Source organism: Scomber scombrus, chromosome 6 (assembly GCF_963691925.1).
Source record: "Scomber scombrus chromosome 6, fScoSco1.1, whole genome shotgun sequence".
In the NCBI taxonomy this organism is placed as follows: Eukaryota; Metazoa; Chordata; class Actinopteri; order Scombriformes; family Scombridae; genus Scomber; species Scomber scombrus.
Window position 1 is genome coordinate 27,239,855 of NC_084975.1, and position 19,055 is coordinate 27,258,909.

The window sequence follows — 19,055 nt, forward strand, 5'->3', positions numbered from 1 at the left end:
CTATCATCTGTGTTTACACCAACAAGGGAGCAGCGAAGAGGAGCTGAGCGGCAGTTTAAAACTCAGAGCCATCACACACAAAGCTCACTCTGACATGCTCAGGTCAGAGGTAAGGTCACGCAGTGTATGCAGTTTTTTTGTCCACCGCCACAACCCGTAGTAATAAAAGAAAAACTACACAAATAGACATTCACGTTTCGCCTGGAGAAGTAAGTAAATTCTGTTTTGTCTCTGCACAGATGTCATCTAGAGGGTCCTCTCCACTTATGTTATCCTCATCCCCCTACCAGAGAGAACTGGATTCAAGGTACAAGCATAAACACATAAACACACACACACATTACACATCTCACATCTTAAGATTTAATCCAAACTCTTGTGTGCTATTTGTTCTAGTATTCAGAACTCAATGGACACTTCTCTGGTATCCACTGCAGATACAAGCTTCTTTAATGGATCGTGGTGAGTAGAAGCTGTGTGTCACTTTCATTCACAGGAAATTCAAAGGAAAAGCAGTTCATCAAATAGAAATGATGTGTTTTTCACCAGGCATCAGGGCAGGTTGCTGTCCAGCAGTCTCGAAGAGCTGCAGAGCGGATCCTTACTAAAGGTTTATCACTGCATTTCAATCACTCTTTTTACTGCTGCTGATTAAAATCTAATCTAACTAATCTATATATAGCTAATCTAACCTGCTACATTTGCTTCTGCTAACTCTGAAAATGAATGTTTCTTTAATCTGACTTTTTGATTACTAACCTGCTAACTCTGGGTTTGTTTCTCTCTATGTGTGTGTGTGTGTGCCCCTTTTCTCTCTCCTGTGTATGTGTGTGTTTTGGCTGTAGGCTGTAGAGATCCAGCCAGCTGAAAGGGAATCAGATGTAGGGGCAGAGGTACTGATCTGCTGCATGATGTAACACAACCTAACTGTGGCACGCAGCTTCATAAAGAGACACACATTATGTACATTTAGACACTACAGCTCATAAATAATAGGGATGAAGTCCACCTGATCTGACAGCGATCAGATCAGCTGGACTTACACTGAAAGTGAGTTAGACACATTCCTGTTATGTAAGTGCATGAGAAGTCAAGACATTTCTGCATATTTATTGTTGATGATAACCACATAGGGTGCTTGTTTCTGTTGCTTATTCACCTTGTATTATTCTGAGTTATTAAATTATTCACCTGATCTTTTGGATGCCACCCTGAGAAAGCTGCATATCTCTGAAATGAAGCCACAGAGAGGCAAACATGACATTGTATGGGCTGTAAATTACCATTTATGAGCAGATGTGTGCAGTCTTCTTATAAGGAACCAGTGGCAAACAGTAGCACCAGTAAGTACTTAAAAGTTGACCATTTTCATTTTGCTTAAATAGATTTTTTTTAAGTAGTTGAAATGCTTAAGAGGACTGCAGGTGTGACAGTAACAAGTGAAGTACTGATCAGACAGTTCAGAGTATAAAAACTCTACCTCTCTGCCTCTACCTTTGCTTGAAATCCCTTCATAAAGAGAGATTAAGTGGGTAATACTGACTGTGATGTAACGCTCCAGTTGCCCTTTGACCTCTTGTTCCCAGCATGACAAGCAAAGTTCACATCACGTTTTCCCTTTGAGGAAAATAAAATAAAACCTCCTATGTGAGCACACTCCTCCAACACATATATATACACTACACACGTATTCATTCACACACACACACACACACAAAGGGCCACGACCCACCTGAAGTGGCTGTCAGTAGTGCTCGGCGTCACGGCTGCCTCCCAGCTGTTTCTTACTGCTGGCCTTTCTCCTCTTACTCCTTCAGAGCCTCGCTGACTTTGATGCTGGTCAGATAGCAGCAGCAGCATCAGACATTCACCCTCCAAAGGACACAGTGTTACGCAACAGAGCCAAGGAGCAAAATCAAATCATGATTCCAACGTTATCCTATGAAAGATATTTACACGGGACTGTCCAGCTTGTATACAGATGTAGAGGGAATCGGTTGTATAATGCGCTGAAACTCATAGCGAAAGTCACTGAGTTTTAAAGTATTTTAGCTACGACTGATCTGAATATCATATTATATCAGAAAATGATGTGCCCACTTTTCATCATCAGTGTATCTATTGCAAAGAAGATTGTACATTTCAATCCAAAATGGTGCTACACTACACCAAACAAAAAAAGCTGACATATTGTGTGTGTTTGTGTGTGTGTGTGTTGTACAGAATCCTCACATGGAGCTGAACAAGTACCAGACGCTGCCGGGGAAGATGAGTAAAAAGAGCGAGCTGCGTGCCGAGTTGAACGGCGACAGAGAAATAAACGGAGAGTATTTATCTCCTGTCCACAACCACGACCACGACCACGACCACGACCAGGACTACAGTCTGAGTGAGTATCTACACGTTTGAAACCGCTCTAGTGTTTTAACTCTGAAAGATGCTCATTTTCTTGTATCGTCTATCTGCAACTTTTGCGATAAAAACAGAAAAGCATGCATGACTAGAAACTGTAAATGTTGAATAACTCTTTGTCAACTAACTTTGCTCCAACTGCTTCCTTTCTCTTTGCCCTTTCTCCTTCTCCTCCTCCTCCTCCTCCTCCTCCTCCTCCTCCTCCTCCTCCTCCTCCTCTCCTGCTTTGCTGTCGGATTGCTGTTTTTCCTCTGTTTGTTTTCTGGCTGCAGTTCGCTGCAGGAGCGCCAGTGCTCCGGCTTTAGGTACCGTATGCTCACACGGAAATTCAAAAATCGGAAATATACTTTCAGTATTCTCTAATGTTGTTGCTCTGATTCTGAAATCATACAAACAAACTAAATTCATGGTCATTATCTTGTGAAGAAAACAAGATTGTCTGTCACAGTCACAGCTCAGAGGTGAGCAGACTCTGGCTGAGTGAGTGAAGATCAAGCAGCTTTAGGGTCGGGATTATTAGGCTTCCCTCATGACTCACAGCTTGTTGAAGATAATGCTCAGCTCTCTCGCATCAGCATTCACTGAAACACACACACACACACACACACATTTAAGCTAATAGACACAGCCACCCATGTATCCGCCCACACAGAGGCAGAGCTTAAAGCAGGAGGGTAATCAGAGGGCTTTGAGAGGGCGAGGGGTGCATGCTTAAGGATGTGTGCAGTTCAACTTAGCTTAGACATCCAAAGTAAACAAATAAGGATGCAACCTGACATCCTATCCCACTCCCCTCTGCCCCTTTCCTCCCCACACACACACGCACACACACACACACACGCGCACACACACACACACACACACACACACACACACACACACACACACACACACACACTCTCTCACTGATTCACCCAGCACGCTTTCACTGACTGTCTGGATCAGGATGTTGCTGAGACAGAGCACGTCGAGAAAGGGCTCAAAGCAAACAAGAGACAAATAAAACAGATCATCTCTCCTGTTATATACATATACACAGTGGTGGAAAGTAGCTGTACTTCATCACAATTTTGAGGTACTTGTACTTTACTTGAGTATTTCCATTTTGTGCTACTTTATACTTCCACTCCACTAAATTTCAAAGGGAAATTGTGTAGACATTTGTTATGTCGGGATAAGCCCCTTGAGATGTATCATCTAGCCTTCAAGGGGGGTCCCAAAAAAAACTCTCACAACAAAGGGATAACAGATATAGTATAAGACATAATGATATATAACTAAACAATGACACAGCATACAACACGCAACCAACCAAACAACTAAATACGACCTTTAAAAAACTAAGATCAATCTATAAATAAAGGAAATAAAGGAATAGTAATAGCAATACTGAAAACATGAGCAATCTAAGCAAAATGATGATAGAGCAGATATGTGTAGGTCAATCAGAAAGAAAGAGTGGAGATCATTAATAAATAGGTGTGCCTCAAGTAGAACTTTGTAAAGTAAGTAAAGCTGATTCACACTCTGAAAGCAACACATTGCATTCTGTTGTGAAAATACAAATTAATGCACAGCAATGCATGTTGGGAAAGACCAATAGCATGGAGCTTGTCTAGAAGAAGGTAGTGATGGTGATAATATAAATTACCGTACAAAGTATAATTATAAAATATTGTACTTTCTACTCCACTGCATTTATCTGACAGCTTTAGTTACTTTTGAGATGATGATTTGACATACTGGATAATATAATAGGCTTTTAAAATACAACACAGTGTTAAAGATGAAACCAGTGGTTTCTTACAAAAAGCAGTGTGTAGTCAGGCTCACATTTCAGATGTCTATGAGTTGTTAACAGCTACACCAAATACTGATTTTTCCCTCTAAACTTCTCACATGGTTTCATTTCAATAAATCTCTGATACACAAATGTGAAAACACATTTGTGTATCAGAATTTTATCTGCCGACCCTCTGGAGGGGCCCGACCCCTAGTTTGGGAACCACTGGACTAAACTAGCTATCTGTATATTAAGTAGTGTAAACTAGCTCCACCTCCAGCAGCTACAATAGTAACATGCTGCTCTAACACTGATGCTTCACTATTAATAATCTAATGATGTCATATATAATAATATATCAGTCAGAGGGACCAAACCACTACTTTTACTGTAATACTGCATACTACATCACTCATAATACTGCAGTACTTTTACTGTAATACTGCATACTACATCACTCATAATACTGCAGTACTTTTACTGTGATACTGCATACTACATCACTCATAATACTGCAGTACTTTTACTGTAATACTGCATACTACATCACTCATAATACTGCAGTACTTTTACTGTAGTGAGACTTTACATGCAGGACTTTTAGTTGTAATGTAGTATTGTTACATTGCTGGATTAATACTTCAACTTAAGTAAAGGATCTGAATACTTCTTCCACCACTGTATACATGTGCTGAATGAAAGCTCCACTAGTGTGAGTTTATTTTAGCACCACCTTTGTTAAAGTCCTGAAGGAGGGAATTATCTTTTCAGTCTGGTCAGAGTTTTGAGGACAATGCTGCAGATAAAGAGTCTTACACTAAGAAAAGACAAACAAACCCATCACCCTGCGGTTGTGACATGACCTCATCAGTCCGTAGCTCACCCTTTCATAATGTTTACATCTTGCACACCAACAATATTCAACCACACTCACTCTATCTGTAGGATAAATATGCGTTTCATGTCAACAAGAAGACTTCATCTGGTCGGAGTTTGGCACCTGCCTAAGGCTCATGGATTTGCATGTTTCCACTTCACACACTTAACATGAACTGAGTGCATGAACATTTATTCTGAAGATAAAGAGGGTGTGACTAATGCTCGCTTCTACTTGCTTTTTTCTCACTTTACTAACCTCCTCTGCCTCAGGATCTCCTGGAAAACATGACCTCTATGATGTTGGTGGGTACTGCATCACAACCTTAGTGTGTACAGTAGTTATTTTAGTAGTCGCTGCATTTGTTGGATGTATGACTGTTTACGTGGTAGTTCTATTGTTCAGGCAGTGAATGACCAGAGATGGATTGCTTTTTATATTATTCAAATGTCTGTTTTAGCTTTTGTCTTTGGTTTATTGTTGTGGGAAAATTCTGGAAAACTGTGTACAAGCATCTTTTGGAAAATTGGCTTCAGCATCAAATTTACAATTAAATTATAAGGCCATAAACACCAAATGTATCCATGTGTTCCCAGTAGACTATCACTATCTGCTGCATGTTAAGTGATAGTAAGTGACCAGAGAGGCTGATGCTGAAGTTAAAAATGTTCCTTGTCGCTGTGTTTTTGTTCGTCAGGGCATTCAGAAAAGCTGGAGGAGTGTGTCCTATCAGACCAGTCCCCTCTGTCTTCCGGAGTGGACTCTGGACAGCAGTCCCCTGTCTCACCAGACAACAGGAAGAGTCACAGAGGCATTAAGAAACTCTGGGGGAAGTACGTTTTGCTGTCACATTCCTCACCTCGTTTTTCAATCTCTCAGTCTTTAACTTATTTCCTTCACACACTCACGCACATTTTTGTCGTCCCCAGGATTCGTCGCAGTCAGTCAGGTAGTCCTGTTCAGGTGCATGACCCAGAGCTGGGAGAGTTCAAGAGGGGAGGCTTCAGAGCCACAGCTGGACCACGACTGGCCCGTTCAGGGAACACGCGGTACAAAAACACACTATGTTCAGTTTTTGTTGACACTATTTTAGCCATGAATCTCATTGAAAAACTCTTTTTTTCTCTTTCCACCACGTCAGAGACCTGAAGATACCTTTTTCTAAGTGGAGCGCAGAGCAGGTGTGTGACTGGCTCGAGGACATCGGTCTCGGTCAGTACAGCATCCTCGCTCGCCACTGGGTCACCAGCGGTCAGTCTCTACTGTCGGCTACCCCACAAGACCTAGAGAAGGTAAACACACACACACACACACATCCATCCGTCTGACGCACCAAAACGTTCCTTAGTTTACCTGACAAAATAATCTTCCATCCAACCTGTCAATTTTTTATTTTTTTTTACATTCACCTGTCCAATTGTTGTTGCTGTCTGTCTGTTTAGTCAGCATTTAGTAACGCCTGCCTCTGCTTTTCAAGCTGCTATTTAGTTTCGCCTTCAACACTGTCATATTCTCTACCTCTCCCACCAGGATGCATCTTTTTTTTTTCTTTTTTTCCTTTTAATGAAATGACTCATGAATAATGTAACCGTGACAAGAAATGTGATTTTCCTCTCTTTGTGTCTCCAGGAACTAGCGTTAAAGAATCCGCTGCACAGGAAGAAGCTCCAGCTGGCCATCAAGACGTTCAGCAGCAAGCATGTCGAGAAATCTGCAGAGCTCGATTACGTCTGGGTCACTCGTAAGTACTGAAATCTCACACACACACACACTTTGACACACACAAACACACTGACAGAACTTTATTCTGACGTTCATCTTGTTGAAAACAGTGATATTTTGTGCTCCAAAGGCTGGTTGGATGACATCGGCCTTCCTCAGTACAAAGACCAGTTTAATGAAGGAAGAGTGGATGGACAGATGCTGCAGTACCTCACTGTGGTGAGTTTTATAGTTAATGATGTGAAGTTTAATGACAGCTTTACACCGGTGTAAAGTTAAACCAATGTCTATGGAATTCCAGATAAGTGAAATCATGTTGTACATTTCTGGCAAGTTTTGGCTTCTTCGATTTTAAAAGTACCAAAACCTTGGCTGCTTTGGCGTTTTCTTTCTCCTGTGTTATATCCACTCCTCTCCTCCTTCTTATCTCTATCTCAGAATGACTTGCTATTCCTAAAAGTGACCAGCCAGCTGCATCACCTCAGCATCAAGTGTGCCATCCATGTTCTACATGTCAACAAGTTCAACCCTCACTGCCTCAAACGCAGGCCCAGCAATGAGGTGAGTCACAGTGTGTAACTGTACTGTTCAAAGTAAAATGCTCATCTATCCTAGTGATGTCATCACTCCAACAGAAACAACAACATAGAAAGGAAGGAGAATTAATGTAATTTTGTATGTTCAACAAGGAGTGGCAAAATGTTGATGTCTAGAATTGAAGATAATGCAGCTTTCTCTTATATGTTATTTAAAGGTGTATTTTTGAGTTTTAGCTTCTTACGACATCAGAGTCTAAACTTAACTGTTGCTTAAAACTTTTGCTATTGCCTTCAATTAAAATAAATAATAGATTATTCATGTATATCTTGCACTGCACTGTTGCTATTTCATCTTGTGTTTCTTTTATGTTTTATCTGAATGTCTTTCTATGTCGTCTAAGGCATTTTGAATTGCCTTGCTTTACTTTATAAAGTTGCCTTAATTCCAGATTCAAATTTTAACATCTGTTTTTAGACTTTTGAAAATCGGAAAAAGGCAAAATAGAAAATTTTCCAAATTCTCAATTTCAAAAGTGCCCTAAAACATGTTTTTAATGTTTGAAACATGGTGCAAATGTAGGATGTATAGTACACATGACATATTGATCCGTGTGTGTGTGTGTGTGTGTGTGTGTGTGTGCGCGCGTTTCAGAACCAATTCACTCCCAATGAGGTGGTCCAGTGGTCCAACCACAGGGTCATGGAGTGGCTGAGGTCGGCCGACCTGGCAGAGTACGCCCCCAACCTGAGGGGCAGCGGAGTGCACGGAGGGCTGGTAGTAAGTAACATATAATCACACAGTTAATGAGGCAAAATAAACAAAGCTACACAAAGCGTGTTAAACTCATCTCTTATCTCACAGATGCTGGAGCCTCGGTTTAGCTCGGACACGCTGGCCATGCTGCTGAACATCCCTCCTCAGAAAACGCTGCTGAGACGCCACTTAGCCACCAACTTCAACAACCTGGTGGGAGTACAGGCCCAGCAGGAGAAGAGAGAGTACACTGAGGCGGTGGGCTACACACCGCTCAACATCACTGCTAAAGTCAAGGTGAGGAAATAAAAAGCACAGGCACCATTATCTTACAGTTTCGTATCGTATCGTGAGTGAATATATCAGTATTGATATGTGGCTGGTGGGAGCACATGCCCAGAAGGAGAAGAGAGAGTACACTGAGGTGGTGTAGCACTACACACCACTCAACACCACCATTAAAGTCAAGGTGAGAAAATAAAAGCACAGGTACTATTATACAGCCTGAAGTACTCAGAGGCAGCATAATAATCATTATAATGCAATAAGTGAGCACACACCTCATTTTCTACAAGCGTGAGAGAAAGCACTTAAATTTGTGGCGTCAGCTCAGTTTAAGCTCTGAGCCCTTCAGTGTGTTTAAGCCTGCGAGAGCAGAGTAAACCCAGCACTGCTCTGCTCCTCCTCACAGCTTTAAGACTCCTCTCTAAGTCCCCCTGTGCTCCACGCAGGCACAAAAAAACCCCACAACTCACACTTACTGTTGACCCATGTATGACCTCGGACACTTAAATCTTAATTTTCTTAAGCTGCTCCATATTTATATGGATGGTTTTTAGGACAAATGTAATGTAATAGACTGTGGGGTTTTAAAAACACTAAAAGAGATTTACTTGTGTGTGGATTTCCTCCCTGAAGTCCAGCCACATGCCATGTGATATCCTATGGTGCTTTGTGATAATATCACAGCAGCTTTAGTCAGCAAGAGTAAGCTCAAAGGACACATTTATAGAAGCTGCTGTGTGTGGTACATTTACTGCTCACATGTAGTGAAAGAAGAAAGTGTGAGTATATAAAACACTGAGTACAGATGTGATGTTAAGGCACAGAACATAAGACCTCTTTCAGTAGGCTAAACGTTTTTAATCTAACTAATCAGAAGTGTTTGCAGTTGTGTGCAGCACTGTTTGCACTAGTCCACCTCTGCAAGACAAATTTCACTTGGGACAAACTTTATTGTATTGTATCATCGTATTGTATCCTATCATCTAATTATATCGTATCATCTTATCCTATCGTATCAATTTGTATCGTGTCATCGCATTATATCGCATCATATCATCTTATTGTATCATACCTTATCGTATCGTATCATATTATCTTATCTTATCGTATCATATCATCGTATCATATCTTAAGTGTATGTATCAGTACTGATATCTGTATTATTTGTAGTCAGGACATTAAAATGCATCTCAAGTATACAATTAAAAGTTGTGTGATTTTTCTTTGGGGCAATGTAACAAACTGAAAACAAAACATTGACGTATTATTATCACCTTATAAAGCTGTGAAGTGGAATTTTTCAGAGCCTTTTCAATTAAAACAAGCAACGAACAGTGGGGTGATTACTGTCTTTCACAATAGCACACAGTCATTTGACAAATTGTTATTACTGCAGCTTTTTTTTTTTAAATCCCCCCTTCATTATACTAACCCTAACCCTTGGTGTTGTAGGTAACAATACGTGAACATGTGCAGATGATCATATGTGATGCACACCAACTAATTTCAGTCTAGTCACCTATGAATCAGACTGATGGCAGCAGCTGCAGAGGAGATTAAAAAGACAACATAACAGTCAAATCGTCTTCTCTTGTTTCATTGCAGCCAAAGAAGTTGGGCTTCTCTAACTTGACTCATCTCAGGAGGAGGCGGCCGGACGAATCCACAGACTACATTTGTCCCATGGAGTCGTCCTCCCCTCAGTCAGGACAGACTGCGGTAAACGGGGTACAGATGCGCTCCTACGTCGGCTTCAGAGGACTGAGCCCCATCCTGGACCGAGAGCCCGACCGCTCCAGGGACCAGGTGGGGCTCAACGACGACAGATCTGACCCATCTCCATGACAACAGCTGTGACAGCAACATGGCGATACTATGTCAACGCCATGGACAACTATGTTGTCACGCTTTTCCATCAGCCAATCGGTTATCACTACTGCTTCCTTTGCTTGCGGCCCATCACACCTCAGCCCGCTTCCTCCCTGCTCCTTTAAACCCCGCCCATCAGCCCAACCCTGTGCCTTACAAGTGAAGAGATCTCACAGACGCCCAGATAAACCTGCCTGACTGTGCCACAGTCGCTAGCTGCTTGTCATGAAGGGTGTACTGACGCAATGAATCTTGCACACTTGAAGTAATTTCATTTCCAGTCAGATGCCTCACTAACCCGACCTCAGCCTCAAACCTGTGCCATCTAACTCATCGCGAGAGAACACTGCCTCTCTTTGGACTCCACTTCCTGTGACATCACTTCCTGTAATCCACACAGTATACATGGACATCTCTTGTTGTACAGTATTAAGCCATTGTTCTAACATTTGTGCGCCACCATTAGATGATTTTATATATGTGTGAGTCGGCTATCGCACCATTTACACTTTTGATTTTGCAGTTTGAATAGAGTTCTGTCGCATGGTTGAGATGAACTTGTGCAATATTTGCATAATTTTATTATGGAGGGATTTTATTTAATATTTATGTTATAGCAGAGCAAATTCTAAAGTAGTAGTAATCTATACATTTTGTTTGGAACCTGAGGTGGTGATTTTGTACTGTTATTTTCATATTTGACTGTAATAGTATTTTTATAGTAAAGAGAATCCTGCTCCGTGAAAGAAAACCTAACGGTGGTCCTGTAAGTGTAAAAAAATTGATTCAAATCATTTAATAAACAAAATCATACGTGTGTAAAAGTTGATTCCTTATTTAATCACAAGAAGCAGTGCGTGTAATTTACTTTTTTCTGTGGATGTAAAACAATATTAAGGATAGGCAACTCTTAATGATTTCTCTTATTAAATGAATCCCCACTATGAAGATAAAGAGAAGCAGATGGGATTGAGGCACTTGAAATGTGGCTTTTGTACATTCTGTGTTTCTGTGCTGCTATCCAGAGCCATGGCTGGCCACATGCCTCAATAACCTGCATCAACCACTAACCTGCTTCCATTATCATCACCCTCACCATCATGGCAGCTATCATGGCAGCTGTCATGGCTTTTTATGACACCAGCTTCCCCTTAGATGGCTGCTGACCATCACCATGGTAACCCATGTTTGAGTATGGCTCAGCATGCAGCTGCAGGTACAAGCCTCATACATCCCTTCAGTCAGTAATTTATACTAAAGCCTGAGAAACCTATCATTGTTTCACTGAAAATACTTGAAATTGTGACTCGTCACGAGTTCATGAGACCTGTGTGTGTGTGTGTGTGTGTGTGTGTGTGTGTGTGTGTGTGTGTGTGTGTGTGTGTGTGTGTGTGTGTGTGTGTCTGTTGCAGATGGTGATCACAGAGGGCACTGTGTTGCAAATAGAGGCTCTGTCTGAAAGCATCAACAACCTCACAGTAAGCACAAACACACACACAAGCTGCTGATTAACAGCCTGTGCAGCTGATTCACTCACAAAATAACTGCTCCTCATTGGCTGCAGCAGCCGTTTGAGTCACTCAGATGGAAAACTCTGGATTTAACCTGAGGCAGAAAAAAACATTAAAGCGTTGCAGGTCTAAGTGCAAATTTGAAAACAACACGACTTCCAGTGTGAAACATGCTCGCTGGTATTTTACTACTTGCTGTTATCAGGCAGATTGCAGCTCCTGTTGTGAAGTTGTCTTAGAAATTCAGCCCAAAGGCACCACATAATAAATGTATAAAAGCACTTCTCAGTAGTAGCCTAGAGCAACATTTCAAGTGGAGAAATGTACAATAAACATCAAACTAAAATATCACCTCCGTTTCATTACACTTTTAAGATTTTCATTTCAAAGTGAAATATTTTCCAAGTCTAACTGAAGAAATTAACTTGACTTTTAAATTATTGTTTCAGACTTTTTTTTTTCATAAGGAATACGTGACATTGTGGAATTATTGTTGAAACAATGACATTGTGCTTCCAATGGTGCTAAAAATGCTTCTAGTCTGACTGTCAAACTGTTAAATAATGAAATAAAAGACTTTCTGAAAAGTTATAGCATGAAAAGCAAAATGAATGTGATTAATAAAACAAATGATGGCCGCATTCCATGTAGGGATGTCGTGCATTGTGAATGCTGGATCATGGCTTACTGACCAAAGTAGTGAAAGAAGTACTGAGATCTTTTACCTAAAAGCGTGGTTTGACATTTTGGGAAAGTCACCTTTTCGATTTCTTGCTAACTAGATGAGAAGATTAAGGAGACTCTTAGCTTAGCTTAGTTTATCATAAAGACTGAAAAAAGTTGGAAACTGGTAGCATGACTCTGACCAAAGGTACTAAAATGTCCGTGCCAGGCCAAGAATTAATCCAATACACAACCCCTCCTAAAACCACAATGTGATACTTTTACATTTCAGTTTTCGTATAAATTAAACAAAAGAGATATTAGGAGTTATTAGTGAGCTTTACAGTCGCTGTTAGGCATATTTTATGCTAAGCTAAGCTAACCAGCTGCTGGCTGTTGCTTCATATTTAACCCAGTGACATGAGAGTGGTACCGATCTTCCCATCTAACTCTGCGAGAGTAGAGTAGTACAAATATGCACATTTTCCAAATATCCTTTTAAATCAAAGTAGTACCGTAACAATTTAAATGTATTAGTTGTATTATCAAAAGGTAATCCATTTAAATTTTCAGAAGTACAGAAAAAATGTTGGCGAAATGTACTAAAACGTATTAAATGAAGTACTCATTATACAGACTGGCCCAGACTAGGTGTTACTTTATACTGTATATATTACATTAAATGATTAACATTGGGTAACTGAATATGTATAGTGGATATGTATAATGCCAATACGCTTTACATGGAAAATCTTAAGCATCAAAGTAACTATAGTTGTTAAATGTAGAGTATGGAGTCAAAATGTAATGGAGTACAATGTTAAGCTGCAGAAAATAGAAATGCTTGTATTTAAGTAGAATAATTGAGTAAATGTGCATCATCATTTATGTTATTAGTTCCACCTGTTCTTTTCCTGCTATGACAAGTCAAAATATCTGCTGTGACAAATGTCCATTGTTGCTTATTCTGCAGTGAAGCTGGTTTGACTCTGACTTGGGATCAGTTCTCCTCATACTTGTTGTATGTTATACAGTATGTAGCATATTTAAACATAAGCAGTATCATTTCCGTTAACAAATTAGGCCTGTCAGGACAAATTTTCCACAAGTCCTTGTCATGAACCTGATGTTGCCACTTAAGTCAAAGACTTGATATAAATTCTCCTGGTCTAACTTATTCTTAGAGCCAATGCCAATACCAAATTTACCCAAACTAAATGTGTTAACTGATCCTAGGTCAATGATAAAGACCAACTACCAAGCTCTCTAACTCATTGCCACTCTAACTCATTGATGCTTTGCTTCCAGTATCTGCTCAGCCAAGACGAGCTACGGAAGGAGCTGAGGCGGTCTCAGACGGCGCTAGTTTGAAGGACAATGGCGTGATGCTGTCGGCTCACTAACGCTGTCAATCAAGACAGAAACCTGTAGCAGCAAGTGCATACCTGAACTGTACCTCAAGCCCTGGCTTAACACTGCAGTGTGCAGCGGGTTACATCTACAGTGCATTCAGAAAGTATTCAGACCCCTTCACTTCTTTCACATTTTGTTATGTTGCAGCCTCACGTTAAAATTGTTTAAATTAATTTCCCCCCTCATCAATCTATACTCAATAACCAATAATGGCAAAGCAGAAACAAGATTTTAGACATTTTTTGCAAATGTATTAAAAAGAAAAAACTCACATTGATGTAGGTACTCAGGGCCTTTACTCAGTACTTGAAGCACTTTTGGCAGTGATTACAGCCTCCAGTCTTCTTAGGTATGACGCTACAAGTTTTGAACACCTAGATTTGGGGATTTTCTGCCATTATTCTCCGCAGATCTTCTTAAGTTTTGTCAGGTTTGATGGTAACCGTTGGTGGATGGCCATTTTCAGGTCTCTCCAGAGATGTTGGATTGGGGTAAAGTCAGGGCTCTGGCTGGACCACCCAAGGACATTCACAGAGTTTTCCCTAAGCCTCTCCTGTGTTGTCTTGGCTGTGTGCTTAGGGTCATTGTCCTGTTGGAAGGTTAACTTTCGGCCCAGTCTGAGGTCCTGAGCACTCAGGACCAGATTTTCATTTAAGATATCTCTGAATTTTGCTCTGTGACCAGTTTTCCAGTCCCTGTCACCATCATGCTTCACCGTTGGGATGATGTTGAGCAGATGATGAGCGTTGCCTGGTTTCCCCCCAGACATAACACTTAGAATTGAGACCAAACTGTTAAATCTTGGTTTTAATCAGACCAGAGAATCTTGTTCTCACAGTCTGAGAGTCCTTTAGGTGCTTTGCAAACTCCAACTGGGCTTTCATGTGTCTTTTATTGAGGAGAGGCTTATGTCTGGCCACTTTTCCCATATTGGTGGAGTGCTGCAGTAATGGTTGTCCTTGTGGATGTTTCTTTCATCTCCACACAGGATCTCTGAAATTCAGTCAGAGTGAACATCAGGTTCTTGTCCACTGTGCTCTTTGGAACCTTCAATACAGCAGATCTGTGACTCAACACAATCCTGTCTCTGAGCTCTGCAGGCGGTTCCTTCGACCTCATGGCCCTTGGTCTTGCTGATATGTATTGTCAGCTGTAAGACCGATCCACCTGTTCATTTGGACAGGTGTGTGCCTTTCCAAATCATGTCCAAATAATTGAATTTATTAAAAGTGGACTCCAATCAAGGCGTAGAAACATCTCAAAAATGATCAAGAATGAAAGGCAGCTGAGCTAAATTTCAAGCATCACAGCAAAGGGTATAAGAACTTAATGTGATATTTCAGTTTTTCCTTTTTAATAAATTTGCACAGGATGTTGTGTTGGTTGATGAGGGGGGAAATTCATTTGAACAATTTTAGCAACATAACAAAGTGTGAAAAAAGTAAAAGGGTCTGAATACCTTTTTAATTTTGTGTACTGTACTTCTAATAGCCGCTGATACCTCATATAACACTTGCAGTCACACTGTAGATGTGGGGGGAAAAAAGGTCAAGTGTTGCTTACAGGAAGGTCAAATAACTTTTTAGTTTCTTTATTTCTATTATAATAAAGTGAATTTCATAAGTCATTCTTGGGCTGGGTGATATGGACAAAATCAAATACCTCAATATCAATGTTGCTAAAATATTGTAGAGATGACTATGGGTGCTTTAACAAAATATTTACAGAATGAGGTTTTTGATAAATAATAATCAGTAATATGGATATTACAACTGAGTGGTAGAGGCAAATAATAGAACAGCTAGACCAGTCTGGCAAGTTCAGACAATTACATCACTTTACTGTAATGCAGCCCTTAAAACCAGGTAAAGACAACATTATGCCATATCACCATATTATGATATCCAGAAAGATGATACCTAGTAACATATCATGATATTGACATAATATATTGCCCAGCACTATTGTTCTGTGTAGTCATTTTTTTACTGCTTTCTGTTTCCCTATGCAATTTACTCTCTAATGATCACACTGACCACTGTGTAGTGTATATACTGTGCTGAAATATCAAAGGGGAGAACAGGGTCAATTGAACCGTCCCTGTTTAATGGCAGTTATATATGTTAGCTTTTTCCTGGAATCTGTGCTGTGTGTAAGAAATGGAAGCCAGATTGAAAAGCAATTTGGTCAATGACACGATAACGCACACACACATACACAATGACAACAGTGTCAAGTAAATTTGCTCAGCTTTCCATTTTTACAATAAGAAAAATGACCATTATTTTATATGAAAACAAGTTATTTTGTTAAGATATGCTTCATAAACATATTGTAAAAAGCACAAACTAGACAAAAAGTTTCTTTCAACTTATTGTTTTGGTTTTACGGCCTTCAATTTTACTGCTCTGGTTCAGTCTCAGCACTGTCATCAACCTCATTTCCAGCTGAAGCAAGCAATTGTTTTTAAGCATCCAGTGAATGTGGTGGAACATTTAGAAGGTCAAAAACCATTTATTTCTCTCAGGAGAAAGATACTAAAATGGAACTAAAAGGAGAGTGAATACTCAACTTAAATTTGTCAGGTGGAGAGAAACCCGACACCACATGAAAGATAAATGCTGCACTGTATTTGCTGCATGTATGATTAGTCAACACTTATGCATCAACTGTATAGGGTGACAGTAAGTCAATGTTGTGTTTTCAGCTTGTTCTGCTGCCCCCAAGTTGCTGCCTAACACTCAATGCTGCTTTAATGTGTAGTTATGATGAAAAATGTTTTTTGTTGTGTGTTTATATTAAAAAATGAATATTGGATGATTGTAAACTCTTAAATTGGCTACAAAAGAACTTATTGTTGGGGCTTTCATTTGCATGGATGCCAAACGAATTCAACATCCTGAGAATATTTTGTCTAATATAAGCACAAATTAGGGTTACATTTACCCTGTTCTCCCCTATAATCTCTGGTACAGCACTGATTTTTAGGTCTGTATTAGTGTAACTCACCCTGACCACTTAGGGAAGAAATAAAACCTATACTTTTAGAAAAAGTATGTTTAACTGCAAAAATGACAACAAAATGGTTCCACATGGCAGTAGATTGTGATATATGACTGATAAAATAAAAAACACTTTGACACACTGGCTCCTCTGCTTTTGAAAATACTGAGCATGTAATGTGAAAGGAAATCAAATTATGTTAATGTAAGCACAGTCACTATATATATGTGTGTACAATTATGCATGCACATACTGACAGAGTAAAGTCAATCATCTGAAACATAAATACCAGATTTTATGCTGGGATATAATGTGATACTAGACGTGGAAAGACCCTCCTAACCAATTTGTGGCTAATGTGGCATTACATTAAATGAAAAGTTGACGCAACCTACATGTCCTCATTTGAGCTTCCTTCTTAAAACAGTTATGCGTTTGTTTAACAGTCAAACCCTTCAGGCTTAACCCAATTTACAAACCGCTACTCCCGGTTAACTGGTAAGATGAGTCTTTTGTTGACTTATCTAAAATTTGACTTAGTTATAAACACCACACCTTTGCTAACACTGTTAGAAGCAACTCCTCTCTAAAACTTCAAGTGTGGGATAGCTCCATATACATATACCAACACACACACGAACACACTGTGTATCTTAGCAGGGCAGGGGAGAGGAGCAGAGGGCAGGTAGTGGAGTTGGAACTGCAGAAACTTCCAGACCCATCCTGGTGAGTACCTGTATTCATTTGTACAGCTAGTACTCCTATTGAATTGGTGCAAAGAAAAGTGGTTGATTTTGTATGTGCAGCATTGACTTTTGTTAACTGTTAAATGAGAGAAATGACAGAGGGATGTTGCCATATGGTGTAAAAAAAAAAAAACTGAACAAATGGTGGTTCTTCGTACCTCAGCAACACAGCTATCAAACCACTAAACTCAGCTTTTACCAACCATATGTTCATTTGAGATTACATTTTATTTGAGATTATAACTCCTCAACTCTACTTTCCAGTGTATTAGGGAGACCACCCTCTGATCTCCCACCGTCTGTCATCAGTCCATCATGGGGCAGACCATCAGAAAACACTCTCCTAGGTCCTTCCAGAACGTCTCCTACTTCAAGCGTGACACCCCCGGCCGCCCCCCCTACTATCAAGACACATCCCCTCGACCAGGCATCTTCTCAACGCTGAGGAGGACCCCCGCCGCCAAGCCGAACGACTTCATACCACTCTTCAACGACTGCATCTCAGCCGCCTCATCTAGAACCCAGGAGTACCTTCTCTTCCAGGACCCAGAGAACAAGTTCCATCCCAGACCTGAGGTTCTCACTGAGGTAACTACTTTGAACTTTGGTATACAGTCCCTGTGAAATGACAAACCTTCCAATTCACTTGAATGAGAAAGTATGTCCAAACATTTCACTCGGTAATGTACATACTTTGATTGTTGTCCATCTGGAGGGATCAAATTGTTTCATATATGTTTGCCATCTTCACATAGGTTTTCCTGATGACCTACATCACCCAGAGCGTCAACCTTAACATGACGGACACCTTCAACTGCACAGCCATGACGCCCGAGCAACGCATCCTCCTGGGGGCTGACTGGGTGTGGGCCCTGCTAGAGAAGCCCACCAAGAACCCACGGATCCAGATTGCCGTGCAGGTCCTGCACCTGCCCGAGAGTGAGGGCGCCAAGGAGGATATCATCAAGCCTGAGGCCTGCAGCGAGTCAGTCCAGATGGCTCAGATGGCGTCCAGCAATAGGAACATGTGTGAGAGGATAATAGATTTCTGCACCTCCATCGGCAAGGACTGCTACGCCCTGTTCTTGTTCTTCGGGAAGAAAAATGACACGGGAAATATCTACGGTGTACTCAGCAACAACTTCGAGGCGGCCATCGGGAAGTGCAACAAGATTGACAGAGCTTTAATTGAGAACTTCTTCAAAGGCTCGAGGTATCTCCATACACCTACAGGAATGATGCAGGCCATAGTCACCAAGAAAGAAGGGGACGCTCTCACTCTCATGATTAAATTCAGCTGAACCAAAGGGACTAATATTTAACGGCAAATACAATGAGGAGGCAGTTGATTCATTTCTTGACAAACAGCCTCCGACCTGCCAGGATGCTAAATTTGATAAAGTAGGAATTATTTAAAAGAATATCCTGGCCATTTTTTCCCCAGTTTTTTGCCATCATTAAGGCCAATTGTGTACAAC

General features: G+C 40.6%; 2 protein-coding genes and 1 long non-coding RNA gene across 6 annotated transcripts in view; 2 read left to right on the plus strand and 1 right to left on the minus strand.

Moving 5' to 3' along the window:
• The window catches only part of ppfibp2b (PPFIA binding protein 2b), an 80,940-nt gene extending 69,649 nt beyond the window's left edge, over positions 1 to 11,291 (plus strand). For 2 of the 4 annotated variants that reach the window (XM_062420594.1, XM_062420597.1), the window contains 15 exons: positions 27 to 109; positions 240 to 307; positions 397 to 462; positions 550 to 610; positions 846 to 893; positions 2,224 to 2,389; positions 5,770 to 5,905; positions 6,002 to 6,121; positions 6,214 to 6,364; positions 6,702 to 6,813; positions 6,925 to 7,013; positions 7,233 to 7,355; positions 7,986 to 8,111; positions 8,196 to 8,384; positions 9,978 to 11,290. In XM_062420594.1, coding sequence (XP_062276578.1) covers positions 27 to 109; positions 240 to 307; positions 397 to 462; positions 550 to 610; positions 846 to 893; positions 2,224 to 2,389; positions 5,770 to 5,905; positions 6,002 to 6,121; positions 6,214 to 6,364; positions 6,702 to 6,813; positions 6,925 to 7,013; positions 7,233 to 7,355; positions 7,986 to 8,111; positions 8,196 to 8,384; positions 9,978 to 10,217 — 1,778 coding nt within the window. In that variant the 3' untranslated portion in view covers positions 10,218 to 11,290. Of the gene's footprint in view, positions 1 to 26; positions 110 to 239; positions 308 to 396; positions 463 to 549; positions 611 to 845; positions 894 to 2,223; positions 2,390 to 5,769; positions 5,906 to 6,001; positions 6,122 to 6,213; positions 6,365 to 6,701; positions 6,814 to 6,924; positions 7,014 to 7,232; positions 7,356 to 7,985; positions 8,112 to 8,195; positions 8,385 to 9,977 lie in introns of all 4 variants that reach the window. The other 2 variants (XM_062420595.1, XM_062420596.1) reach the window with 2 other exon arrangements.
• LOC133981754 (uncharacterized) lies at positions 2,807 to 5,753 on the minus strand. Its single transcript, XR_009925312.1, has 2 exons — positions 3,275 to 5,753; positions 2,807 to 3,207 (listed from the first exon to the last, which is right to left on the minus strand). It is a non-coding gene; the product is annotated as an uncharacterized LOC133981754 (long non-coding RNA).
• Positions 11,292 to 17,511: 6,220 nt separating the features above from the next.
• On the plus strand, positions 17,512 to 19,053 carry rep15 (RAB15 effector protein). The gene is made up of 3 exons (XM_062420600.1): positions 17,512 to 17,557; positions 17,842 to 18,165; positions 18,333 to 19,053. Exons 2-3 carry the CDS (start codon positions 17,893 to 17,895, stop codon positions 18,876 to 18,878), a joined length of 819 nt encoding a protein of 272 aa, XP_062276584.1. The 5' UTR covers positions 17,512 to 17,557; positions 17,842 to 17,892; the 3' UTR covers positions 18,879 to 19,053.
• The last annotated feature ends 2 nt before the right edge of the window (positions 19,054 to 19,055 follow it).

Coding starts and splice junctions, on each gene's coding strand:
- rep15 (XM_062420600.1), top strand. CDS start 17,893: ATGGGGCAGACCATCAGAAAACACTCTCCTAGGTCCTTCCAGAACGTC. Junction 18,166..18,332: donor GACCTGAGGTTCTCACTGAG/GTAACTACTTTG, acceptor ATCTTCACATAG/GTTTTCCTGATGACCTACAT.